The sequence below is a fragment of the Danio rerio genome, chromosome 4, assembly GCF_052040795.2.
Source record: "Danio rerio strain M-AB ecotype USA chromosome 4, GRCz13ab, whole genome shotgun sequence".
In the NCBI taxonomy this organism is placed as follows: domain Eukaryota; kingdom Metazoa; phylum Chordata; class Actinopteri; order Cypriniformes; family Danionidae; genus Danio; species Danio rerio.
The window spans coordinates 66,720,906-66,732,148 of NC_141024.2; the positions used below are offsets into that span (position 1 = coordinate 66,720,906).

At 33.2% G+C, this 11,243-nt stretch overlaps 1 protein-coding gene across 1 annotated transcript in view; it reads left to right on the forward strand.

The window, feature by feature from the left end:
• The first annotated feature begins 343 nt into the window (after nt 1-343).
• Nucleotides 344-11,243, forward strand: part of LOC137491011 (NACHT, LRR and PYD domains-containing protein 3-like) — a 171,845-nt gene continuing 160,945 nt past the window's right edge. Inside the window, exon 1 of the mRNA XM_087249684.1 lies at nt 344-593. Coding sequence (XP_087105810.1) covers nt 564-593 — 30 coding nt within the window. The 5' untranslated portion in view covers nt 344-563. The remainder of the gene's footprint in view (nt 594-11,243) is intronic.

The following is an 11,243-nucleotide window of genomic DNA, read 5'->3' on the forward strand; positions in this document are numbered from 1 at the left end:
AGTCTCTTACTCCCTCCTTTAATTTGTTCTGTAGAGATTTACAAATATTTTATAATTTTTGACCTCAATTACAAGACACAAGAAAGCTTTAAAAAACTCTCTAATAATGAAGAAAATTTTCTGTACAGTCTAATCATTTAAATATATCATATATGTTCATTTCTCTTGTTTAATGTGTGTTCTGCATCTCTCAGTTTTGTATGACTGTTACATCTGTTATGTTATCATATAATCCTGTGTGCTTGTCAGTTATATGCTTCATAGTATCTCTGATGTTGGAGTTGGACTGATGTTTCTCTCTCCAGTACAGCAGGTGGCGGTGTGCAGCTCTGCTCTCTGACTCAGCACACAGGCAGAAGAAGAAGCGGTGTGTGTCGTGTTTACAGTCTGTCTCGCGTCCTGCGTTTACACTACTTCATGTAAAGTCCCGCATGTATCCTCCTGCATGTCGTGTGATTGAATGTGAACCCCCGCATGTCCTTTGGGCCCCGCATGTCTCTGTCTGCTGTGTTCAGAGTGTTTGTGCGGGTGTATTACTGAACTCCTGATGTGACGCAGTTGAGATGAAATCTGTGATCAGGAGTCGCTGTTCAGTGAATCAAAGTTCTCCAATATATTTCCTATGATCTTCAATATGATCATGTCTGCTGAATCCCGCATTTAAAACACGCTTTACAGCACCGCTCGACGCGGGTCGCTTGATTCCAGTGTCTGCGCGGTCATGGTCGCGTGCATGAGCGGCCAAGGGCGTTCCCTTCTTCTTCTTCTTCTTCTTATGGGGTTAATGGCGGTTGGCAGACCAACTTAAATGGTGCATTTCCGCCACCTACTGGATAGGAGTGTGGAGCGCATAATGTTGGAAAAAGCATGAGTACTAAAGATATATGATACGAATGGAGGGATGAGATTACCATAGGGAAGAGAGAACAGTAATAACAGTAGGAGGAGAGGAGAGAAAGAAAGAAAAAAAATACTAGTTAAAAATCATAGTAAATTTTATTTCCTTATTTTGCTAAGCTATTCTTAAATTCTATTAATCAATTTTGTTTCCTTTAAGTAATTAATTAATTGCATTATTATTTCAACTTGATTTGAACTGTTTCCTAATAGGGTCTGAAATGACAAATTTTTAATCCCATAAATACTTAATCCTTGAACTAACTGATATCTCTGATTGTCATATGCCACACATTCTGTAATTACATGTTCTAATGTTTCTATTTTCCCGCATTTATCACAACATCCTGTCTCGTGCTTCCCTATTCTGAACTTATACTGGTTTAGCAAACAATGACCAGCACGCAACCTAGTTATTACCACATCATTCCTTCTATTACCAAACTTATTTCTAGTACCACCCACACATCCTTGAATATTATGCATATGTCTGCCTTTTTCTCCATTATCCCACTCCCTTTGCCACATTCTACCTGTTTCTTTTGCAATTATGTTTTTTACCTCTGACTTACTTATTTTTATTTTTATTTCTATCTGAGTATGTTGTAATGCTTCCTTTGCAAGTTGGTCTGCCTCTTCATTACCTACTACTCCCATATGACCAGGAATCCACAAGAAGCTTACAAAAAGTCCACCCTGTCTGATTCTGAATAAATTTTGCATTATCTCATTCATTATGTCCTGTCTTGCCTTAGATGTTCCAGTAATTAAGTTGTTTAGTACTGACAGAGAATCGGAGCATATTACTGATCTTAATGGTTTCACGTCTTCTATCCAAGGGCGTTCCCGAGTAATTATTCCCTATATGGGGCGTCTGCAGACTTGGATCAGCTTTCCCCCCTGTTGTTCCTAATGCGTCCAGTCGAGGGGATGAAAGAAAGATACATGGCCAAATAAAACATTTGAAGTCAACGCTCCCAGATTATTAAATGTCCTGTTCATAAATATATATATTTTTTATTTAATTAGGCTAAATATGAACGCCAAGTTAATGTTTCAGAAAGCGAGTTATAAACTCACTACTAGATAATATGCAGAATTGATACACTCACCAAATAATTTCACATATGCAAAAGCCCAATTGCAAATTAATTTAGATTATATTAATTAGAAAAATTACAAACACTAATAGTTGAATAGTGTAACGGTTAATTGTAGCCTAGTTATACGTCTTCATATAGAGATATGGATTTTGTTGTATTGTTTATATATAAAGTTGCATTTTGAAAATAACAAAATTATAACCAAACAATACAGTGTGATATGGAGTAATGATGTGCTTTGATAAGAATGCAGTGGTATTGACTACCAGACAACGTTTAGACAAACAATTCCCTACTTTCTACAATTCCAAGGACCATTTACCTACCTGACAAACAAAACCCCAGACAACATTATTTTTTTTTAAAAAATTTTATTGACAACTATATCACTAGAGATTGCCAGTTTTCTTTAAATGAAGCTAAATCCTTGCGTCAAATTCTTGCTCACTGAAAAATAAACAAATAAAGTCATGTATAAATACTCTGCAAAAATCCTTTCCTCACTTAAGAGTTTCTGACTTGTTTCCAGACCGAGTATCTAAACATTCTGAATCCTCAGAAACAGTAAAGAATGGAAAATGAAAAGCAAAAAACATTTCATGCCATTTTATATATTATCTGGACCTATGCAGAACATAGCAATATATATATCCCAGACAGCACACATACGTTGGGCCGACGTCGTGCCGATTTTCAAAATTCCATCGGTGCGATGTCGCTCAGGGAGCGTTTGCTAATTGGCAAAATGTCGCCGCGACGTCGGCAAATGATCGGAAACGCTGTCCGGCCGATGTTAGGACGACGCAACCGGAAATACCGGCCGCTCCGCGGAGGCGCTGTTCTCAGGCGTTTTGCTCATACTTATGGACCACTAGCTGCTGCAGCTGCTTATTTATATTAAACACGACACCACACTCTCAATAACAATTGAAGATTTATTAATATTTTCACACACATACAAATAGATTAACATACTTTTATCACACATAACCATTTTACCACGTTTAAAACAAAACCAACAAGTTGTACTATAACCATGGCTGAACTACTGTGAAATAAAGATTTTAAATACAAAGTCCATTGCAGCATTTATATTAAGACCATAGGAATATTTACAAGTACTTCAAAACATGTACACTAAGGGTGACTATAGTTTACTATAGTAAAAACACAAATAACTTGTGTAACATGCTTATAATTTCTTAAATAGTGTTAAAGAAAATGCATGTTTCCAAGACTATAATTTTAAAATACAAGATAATACCAGTCATGTGTTCAGTATCCAAAAGACTTTCTTCAGGGAGTTACAATAATAAAAGAGTACACAAACACAAAATAAATACCAAGCAAACAATATTTACAGTAGTAAATAAAATCATACAAATTAAAATAATTGTCTGATAAAATCTTATTAAAGTCTGTAGTAAATTTTTTTTTACAATTTTTTTCTAAATGGCATTCAACAATTTGCAATCTCCTCTGAACTAATAACACATCAATAATATAAAATAACAATACTTTCTCAGAGATAACCAGTTTTTTTAAGCAAACTAATGCACAACACAAAACAGATTTTGTCATTTTATATATATATATATATATATATATATATATATATATATATATATATATATATATATATATATATAAAATCCCTTAATTTCTGTTTAATGGAAATATTTTTAACACATTTCTAATGACAATTGTTTTAATAACTCATTTCTAATAACTGAGTAAATAATATTTGACTAGATATTCTTCAAGACAGTTCTATACAGCTTAAAGTGACATTTAAAGGCTTAACTAGGTTAATTAGCTTAACTAGGCAGGTTAGGGTAATTAGGCAAGTTATTGTATATCGATGGTTTGTTCTGTAGACAGTAAAAAAAAATTGCTTAAAGGGGCTGATAACATTGACCTTAAAATGTTTTTTAAAAAAATTCAAAACTGTTTTTATTCTAGCCGAAATAAGACTTTCTCCAGAAGAAAACATAACATTTTCTTGCTCTGACCTATATATATATATATATATATATATATATATATATATATATATATATATATATAACTGATTGTAAATTGTGTACAATGTTCCAAGAAAACAGACAAAATTAAAAGATATAACCTGTCATTTAGTTTTGTTTTATCTTGTGGAATGTTGCTTACACATAAAAGGGGATAAATAGGTGGAATAAAAAGTGTGTTGCCATCCTCGAAATTGTTCTTGTATGTTGTCTTCAACTTTAGTCTTCACAAGTGAGGCTGGCCCAAACCGGGACTGCAGTAGCCAAATCTAATCCTTGTTGTGGGAACCCTTAAATAAAGCAAGAAACCAAAAGGAGAAAGATTAGCATTGCAGCAGTTCATATTACCACAAATATATATTATTTGTTTTATGACATATAACTGGAGTATGTGTTATGCAAGTGCCTAGCTAAAATAATTAATTTAATTTTACCTTAAAGAGTATGTCTGAGCACTAATTTTCAGAAAAGCCATTTGAAAGTTAAATTCCTTGTGAAATCATAATGAATGTTTTTTTTTTTTTTGGTTTTTAGTATCATTGTGTTAGTATAAATCTGTATCTAAATATATGTCTAATCTTCAGATACCACATTACATGCAAATTAAACTAAGTTTCGTCAACTAAAATGTCACACTGTACACCACATTTAATATATCATAGCTAGGGCCAGGAGGAATCTGCAGATGTTTTTTTGCTATTTCTGCTGAAAATTTTGGTGGAAGTCTGCGGATTTCTGCGGAATTATTTTGGGATTATCATAACTTAAACCTTAATATATGAAATAAAAAAAATAATTTATTTAAGTTTTATTTAATGTTTAAAATGCAAATCCAATTAGATTCACTTTATTTGGTAAATAAAGCAAGTTTTTTATATAACATATCTAGTAAGACAGAAAATATTACTGTACAAACCTCATTGTACATAAATCAGACGAACATTTTAACATTAGTCAATAATATTACTGAAATTAATTTAAAAACTGAATAAATATAGATTTACACACATTTACTCAAGTAAATAAACAGAATTAATGATAGGCTAAACATCTGCGGAGTTCTGCAAAAATTCCGGGTCGGCCTAATCATAGCTTTATTTCTGCTACAAAAACAATTATATGCAGGCTATAGAGGAGGATATATAAAGAAATTATATATTCAACTCTCTAATTAAATGCACCTGATGCAGCTAATCGAGTCTTTTAGGCTTATTTGAAAACTTAAATGACGTGTTGGACCACAGTTGGACAACGCTCAGTGAGAATACTTTTTTGCACAAATTCTTTTTGTTCTAAAGAAACATGTCTGATTGCTAGCAATCATCAAAGAGCAAACTTTTTTGTTTTTCAAATAAATACTATGCTCTTAAAAATAAACTTTTCATACATCAAGAATACTATTTAAAATGTTTTATATTTAAAAAAACAGCTAGAGGACAGAATCAGTACATTGGAATACTATTTTTTCAGAAGGATCATGTGACACTATTAATTATATACACTGTATTAAATTCACAGTATTACTGCTTGACTGTATTAATTAAATAAAGCTGACACTATCAGAAGAGAATTTACCATACCAACCTAAAAGCTATGAAACAGTAGTGTATGTTTAAGATGTTACTTACTAGTCCTATTGTACTTTGGAGAGGTTGTCTGAAAGGAGGATCCCTTCAACTCAGCAGAATTCTCAGCAGACCATCAGCGTACACCAATCTAAGAATAAAATAAGCAATTTGTTAAAAACCAAAAATATATATATTTTATATTTCCAGGTTTATAGGAAAGAAGAAAGCTAAAGCAGATTTAAAATGCAGGAAAAAAATAAAACCTATTGACAATTTAATGGCACAACATACCCCAAACTAAGCACGCTCAAATGGTTAATTTACATAAATGACAAACTGCTGCACATTATACCAATATTAACTGTTAAGGATTCATTCATTCATTTTCTTTTGGGCGTAGTCCCTTTATTAATCTGGGGTCGCCACAGCGGAATGAAAGGCCAACTTATCCAGCATATGTTTTACGCAGCGGATGCCCTTTCAGCTGCAACCAATACACACTCGTTCACACACACTTATACACTATGGTCAATTTTAGCATACCCAATTCACCTATTTCTTTGGACTTGGGAAAACGGGAGCACCTGGAGGAAACCCATGCCAACACAGGGAGAGCATGCAAACTTCACACAGAAACGCCAACTGACCCAGCCGAAGCTCGAAGCAGCGACTTTCTTGCTGTGAGGCAAACGTGCTACCCTCAGCGCCACCGTGCTGCCCTGTTAGGGAATCAGATTAATATAAATGAATTGACATGTTTATTTAGTGTCTGACACATTAAATATTGCATTTTTAAATATTGTTTCATTTTAAGATTTATTTCAGAATTAACTATAGAACCTGGACATATCGTCACATTTTCATGCACAGAAGCATTTCCAAGAACATAGAAAAACAGAATAAAGGCCAACTGAAAAAATAAAAAATAAAAAAAACTCTGACTGAATGCTTTAAGTAACTGGCTAGGAATGGGCAGGTATAAGATTCTGAAGGTATAATCTTAGATAAAAATATCACAGTTTCACAGTATTGTGATTACTGCTCTGAAATGTGTTTTTTTTTATCTCTGTGTAAAAAACAGCTACTTTTTCCCCATTGAACACAATATGTTTTATTTTAAGAAACATTTAAAATATTTTGTAACAGTAAACATGCCAGGCTAAATAATAATTTAATAAAATAGTACTATCTTCATTAGACTCAAAAACACTGAGTTCTTGTGAAGGCATAATAAGCTATTTGTTTTTCAGATGTTTGCTTAATCGTGAGCTGACCAGTAGCTTTTGATGTGGAGGGTCTTTTGCTGCTGTAAATAATGTTGGACTATTTTTTTAAGTCTTTGATAACGCGCTAAAAACCATATACAATGCATCTGGAAAGTATTGATAGCGCTTCACTTTTTCCACATTTTTAATGTTTCAGTCTTATTGCAAAATGTATTAAATTCATTAATTTCCTCAAAATTCTACACACAATCCCCATAATGTGTGTTGACCCGATTTTAGTTAATCATTTACAAGTCAATATTGCCTATACGGATTGTAATTTAAAAAAAAATTAACATGTAAAATTGCAGTGTTAAATGCAATGCCATCAAACATTTTAGACGCACCAGTGCAAAAAGCTAGTCTAGAGCACTTGGAATGCTGGTGTAGTTCTAGTTAAATTCAGTTCAGTTAAAACTGTATATGCAGCCGGTCTCAAGTATAGGATTTAGTATTTAACTAATCTTAGAAACTAAACATTTACGAGTCTGTATTAGCCAGCTCATGTACTACAATGTAACATACTGTATATTGCCACCTTGATACTTAAGCTTTCTTTAAAATATTTTGTGTTCAACCGATTAATTAATTCTTTCATTTATTTTTTTCAATGCAATAGTATAGCTTACACTGGTGTATTTGTATGGACCCCCCAAAATAGCGAAGGCCACTTTCTGGCCAACCAAGTATAAACTTCTAGCCTAGCCACTGTGAACTACCTGTCTGTGCTGCTCCAGAACTCTTTGTCGGCTGCTTGTATGTCTGGATAGTCTTTTAACACTGACAAATACAGCCTCTGCACATCCTCACAACCAGGAGAACAGAATGACCTGAAAAATATAACCAACTGAAATCAGTTGAAATGTATTTTGTCTTGTGATGATGACACAAAAATAAATTATTTTTCACAAAGGATGTGCTGTTACCTATGAAACGGTCTATAATGAATGATCTTTTGATCCTGTTTCCTTGATGTCATTCACTCAGATGGTTTGGACATTTGATTGTATCTAAACTGTAATGAATTTAAGTTACAAAAACATTGATAGCAGGACCATTGATCTTGTAACTCATACAAATTGTTAAGTATTGAACAAGTCTGCAACCAAACTAGTCAAGTTAATAATACAAATCTCAACCTAACTATGATTAGTTGTCTTGTTTCTGCTGCCCAGACGGTCTCTCCACCTGCTGATAAAAAAGGAAAAAGTATGGTATTTTTACAACAATGAAACTGCAAACAACTTAACTATAAGGGGGTAAGCAGTGAGCATCTTTTATTATAAGCAATTTACTGAATACTTTGTCACTGGTATTACCTAAAAACCAAACGTCCCAAGTTTGGCTCATAGCTGTCCACACATCTGCCCAGTAGCTTGTGGTAATACTGAAGACACTGATCAGCTGGTCCAACTGAGTTTGGAGTTGAACTGCAATCAGGCATCCAATACTGCAAAGAAAGAGAAACTCACTTTTGGTTAACAAATAATGTAATCCCATCCATGCATTTCAAGTAATTGTGCAGTTAATTCTCTTATTGAATTTTCTGAGAGCTTATGAATATATTTTGTCTTCCCAAAATAGCATGTACTGAAACACAATATATTATATAAATATAATTTAATAAGAGCGTGACGTGGTGGCACAATAGGTAGTGCTGTCGCCTTACAGCAAGGATGCTGACTCGAGCCTCGGCTGGATCAGCTGGCATTTCTGTGTGGAGTTTGCAAATTCTCCCTGCGTTTGAGTGGGTTTTCTCTGGGTGCTCCGGTTTTGCCTACAAGTCCAAAGACATGGGGTACAGGTGAATTGGGTAGGCTAAATTGTCTGTAGTGTATGAGTGAGAATAAGCGTATATGGTTGTTTCCCAGTGATGGGTTGCAGCTGTAAGGGCATCCACTGCGTAAAACATATGCTGGATAAGTTGACAGTTCATTCCGCTGTGGTTACCCCAGATTAATAAAGGGACTAAGCAGAAAAGAAAATTAATGAATGAATTTAATAAGAGTTAAACTGATCTGTTAACATGTCTGTCAGGAGCTGATCTACCTTATAATTAATTTTTTGCTTAATTTTTTTTAAAAGGGAAATCAATACCCACACATATACATATATATACACACACATATATATATAAAATGTATATAAAAATATAATATATATAAAAAATGGTTCCAGTAGTAACGCTCCTTAAAGTTAAACTACATATTCACATTCCTCATCTGTCTACTGTTACATTATACTAATTACTGTTACATACAGTGGCCGAGAGTGCAAAGAGAGTAATAAAACACAGACAAAAAAGACAGCTTTGTCACTTTTTCTATGCTATTTGTGAGATTGTGTATGTTGTCAAACTGATGAAAATGTTTTCTCAATTTACTTTAACATTTTTGTGTTTATGTTTTTATAACTTGCAGCCGTTGTTAAATTTAAAAGTATTTTAAACATGGATGGACATCTAAATGCATATAGGGCACATCTCAAAACATTATTAAATTTTTCCAGATAAATCAATTTTGAATTAAAACGTATATTAATCTCTAGACTTGCATCTCCCTGATCTTTTTAAAAGAACGGCCCCTCGTTTGCTCATCACTGTTTGACAAGTGTCTGGCAGTCCGTCAAAAATATACTTACATAAAAAGATGTTCATCAGCTACACGGCACTTAGGTTAAACTTTGACCTCCTTTTCAGATGATGTGGAAAACAAAACCAAAAGAAAGACAAAACAAAACGACATATCATGCCTGTACAAATCAAAATTTATTCATTTAGGGCTTAAATTGACTTGTTTGAGGATGAGTTAAGGTGTAAGGGATGGGTGAACGGTGTAAATATACATGTAATTCATAGCTATGATGTAAAGCTGAATTTTCAGCATCATTACTTAAGTCTTCAGTGTCACTTGATCTTTCAGAAATCTTTTTTAAAGATGTTGATTTAGTGCTTGAGGTTGAACTAATATAATGGTGATTATCAAATGGTGCTGATTTGCTGCTCAAGAAACATTTCTGATTGCTATCAATGCTAAAAACAGATGTGATGACAAATAATTTAGTGTAAACTTTTTTCTAAGATTTAATAAATCAATTAATCATAAAAAAACAAAATGAAAATAACAAATATTACTTCATTAGCAGCAAATCTGCATATTTATTAAGTTCTGAAGAATCATGTGATTTGAAATTTAACACCACTCACATGTTTCAATGTCAAAACTTTCTTAAAATAACTGCAATAAAGACAAGTAACAGATGCATAATATATAGACATGTAATATGTGCATTATGATGTGCAATGGAAATTCATATGAATTAATCCTCTGCTTAAAGTTACCTGTCTTTTCTGCATCTCTGTGATCAGCTCCCTTCAGAAATTTAGGAATCTTGTGTTATGTTTTCTGTAGCAGGGGGTTATTCTCTCACTCCTGAAACCACAGAACACTTTTTTACTTAACATTTGTTTATGATAACGTTACTATGAAATATCAAAACACGATTGAACTTTTGATTCACGGTCCTTTACAGTACAATCCCAGATAGCACACGTACGTCGCGGAGACGTCTTTGAAAGATCGTAACATCTGCTAAACATCGCATTCGATCGAACGTTTTCATTTGTTAAGGAGCCGTCTTCTTGACCTCTATACGCCGTCTATACGACGAATCTTGGACTCCTGAAATTACCGAGGCAAGCTGACAACAGACGCGACCATAGCAGCTTGAACTAGAATGAGGAAATGTCAATGTGTCAAATTAGTTTACTGTCAGAGATGTCACGACGCATGGGGTTTAAGGCAATGTCACTGATAATGTATTTAGCATTCATGACGTTCAAATTTTAAGCTTGATTATTTTTTTATGCCGGTTTTAGTACTGTCTAGTACTGCCAGTTTATTTTATGCACTGCTTCTTTAGTTAGAATAATGAAAACTGTATATGTTCACAGAATTAATAACTATTGAAACTTTTTTTAATAATTTAATTTATTTTCATAAGAAATAAAAATACAGTACAGCACACACACATCCAAACACACGAACACATTTTGGACCCATCATGCACACAGCCTTATATCTTTTTTTTTAGAGTTTTGTTTTTGTTAGATTTCATGATCTATCAATAGGTTGAGTAATGTATATGCAAAAAAATAAATAAATAAAGAACAGCAGTACTCTTACCTGCTTTTTATTGACCGACAGTGTTATTTTGCTAAAAGCATATACATATAGATACATATATATATATATATATATATATATATATATATATATATATATATATATAGTTGCCATTTCAAGTCCAATATACAAGCTTAATAATTTGAGTAACAATTCGGTTAAGGGTGATTAAAAAAAAAATTGCCATTTAAAGCTGACCCAT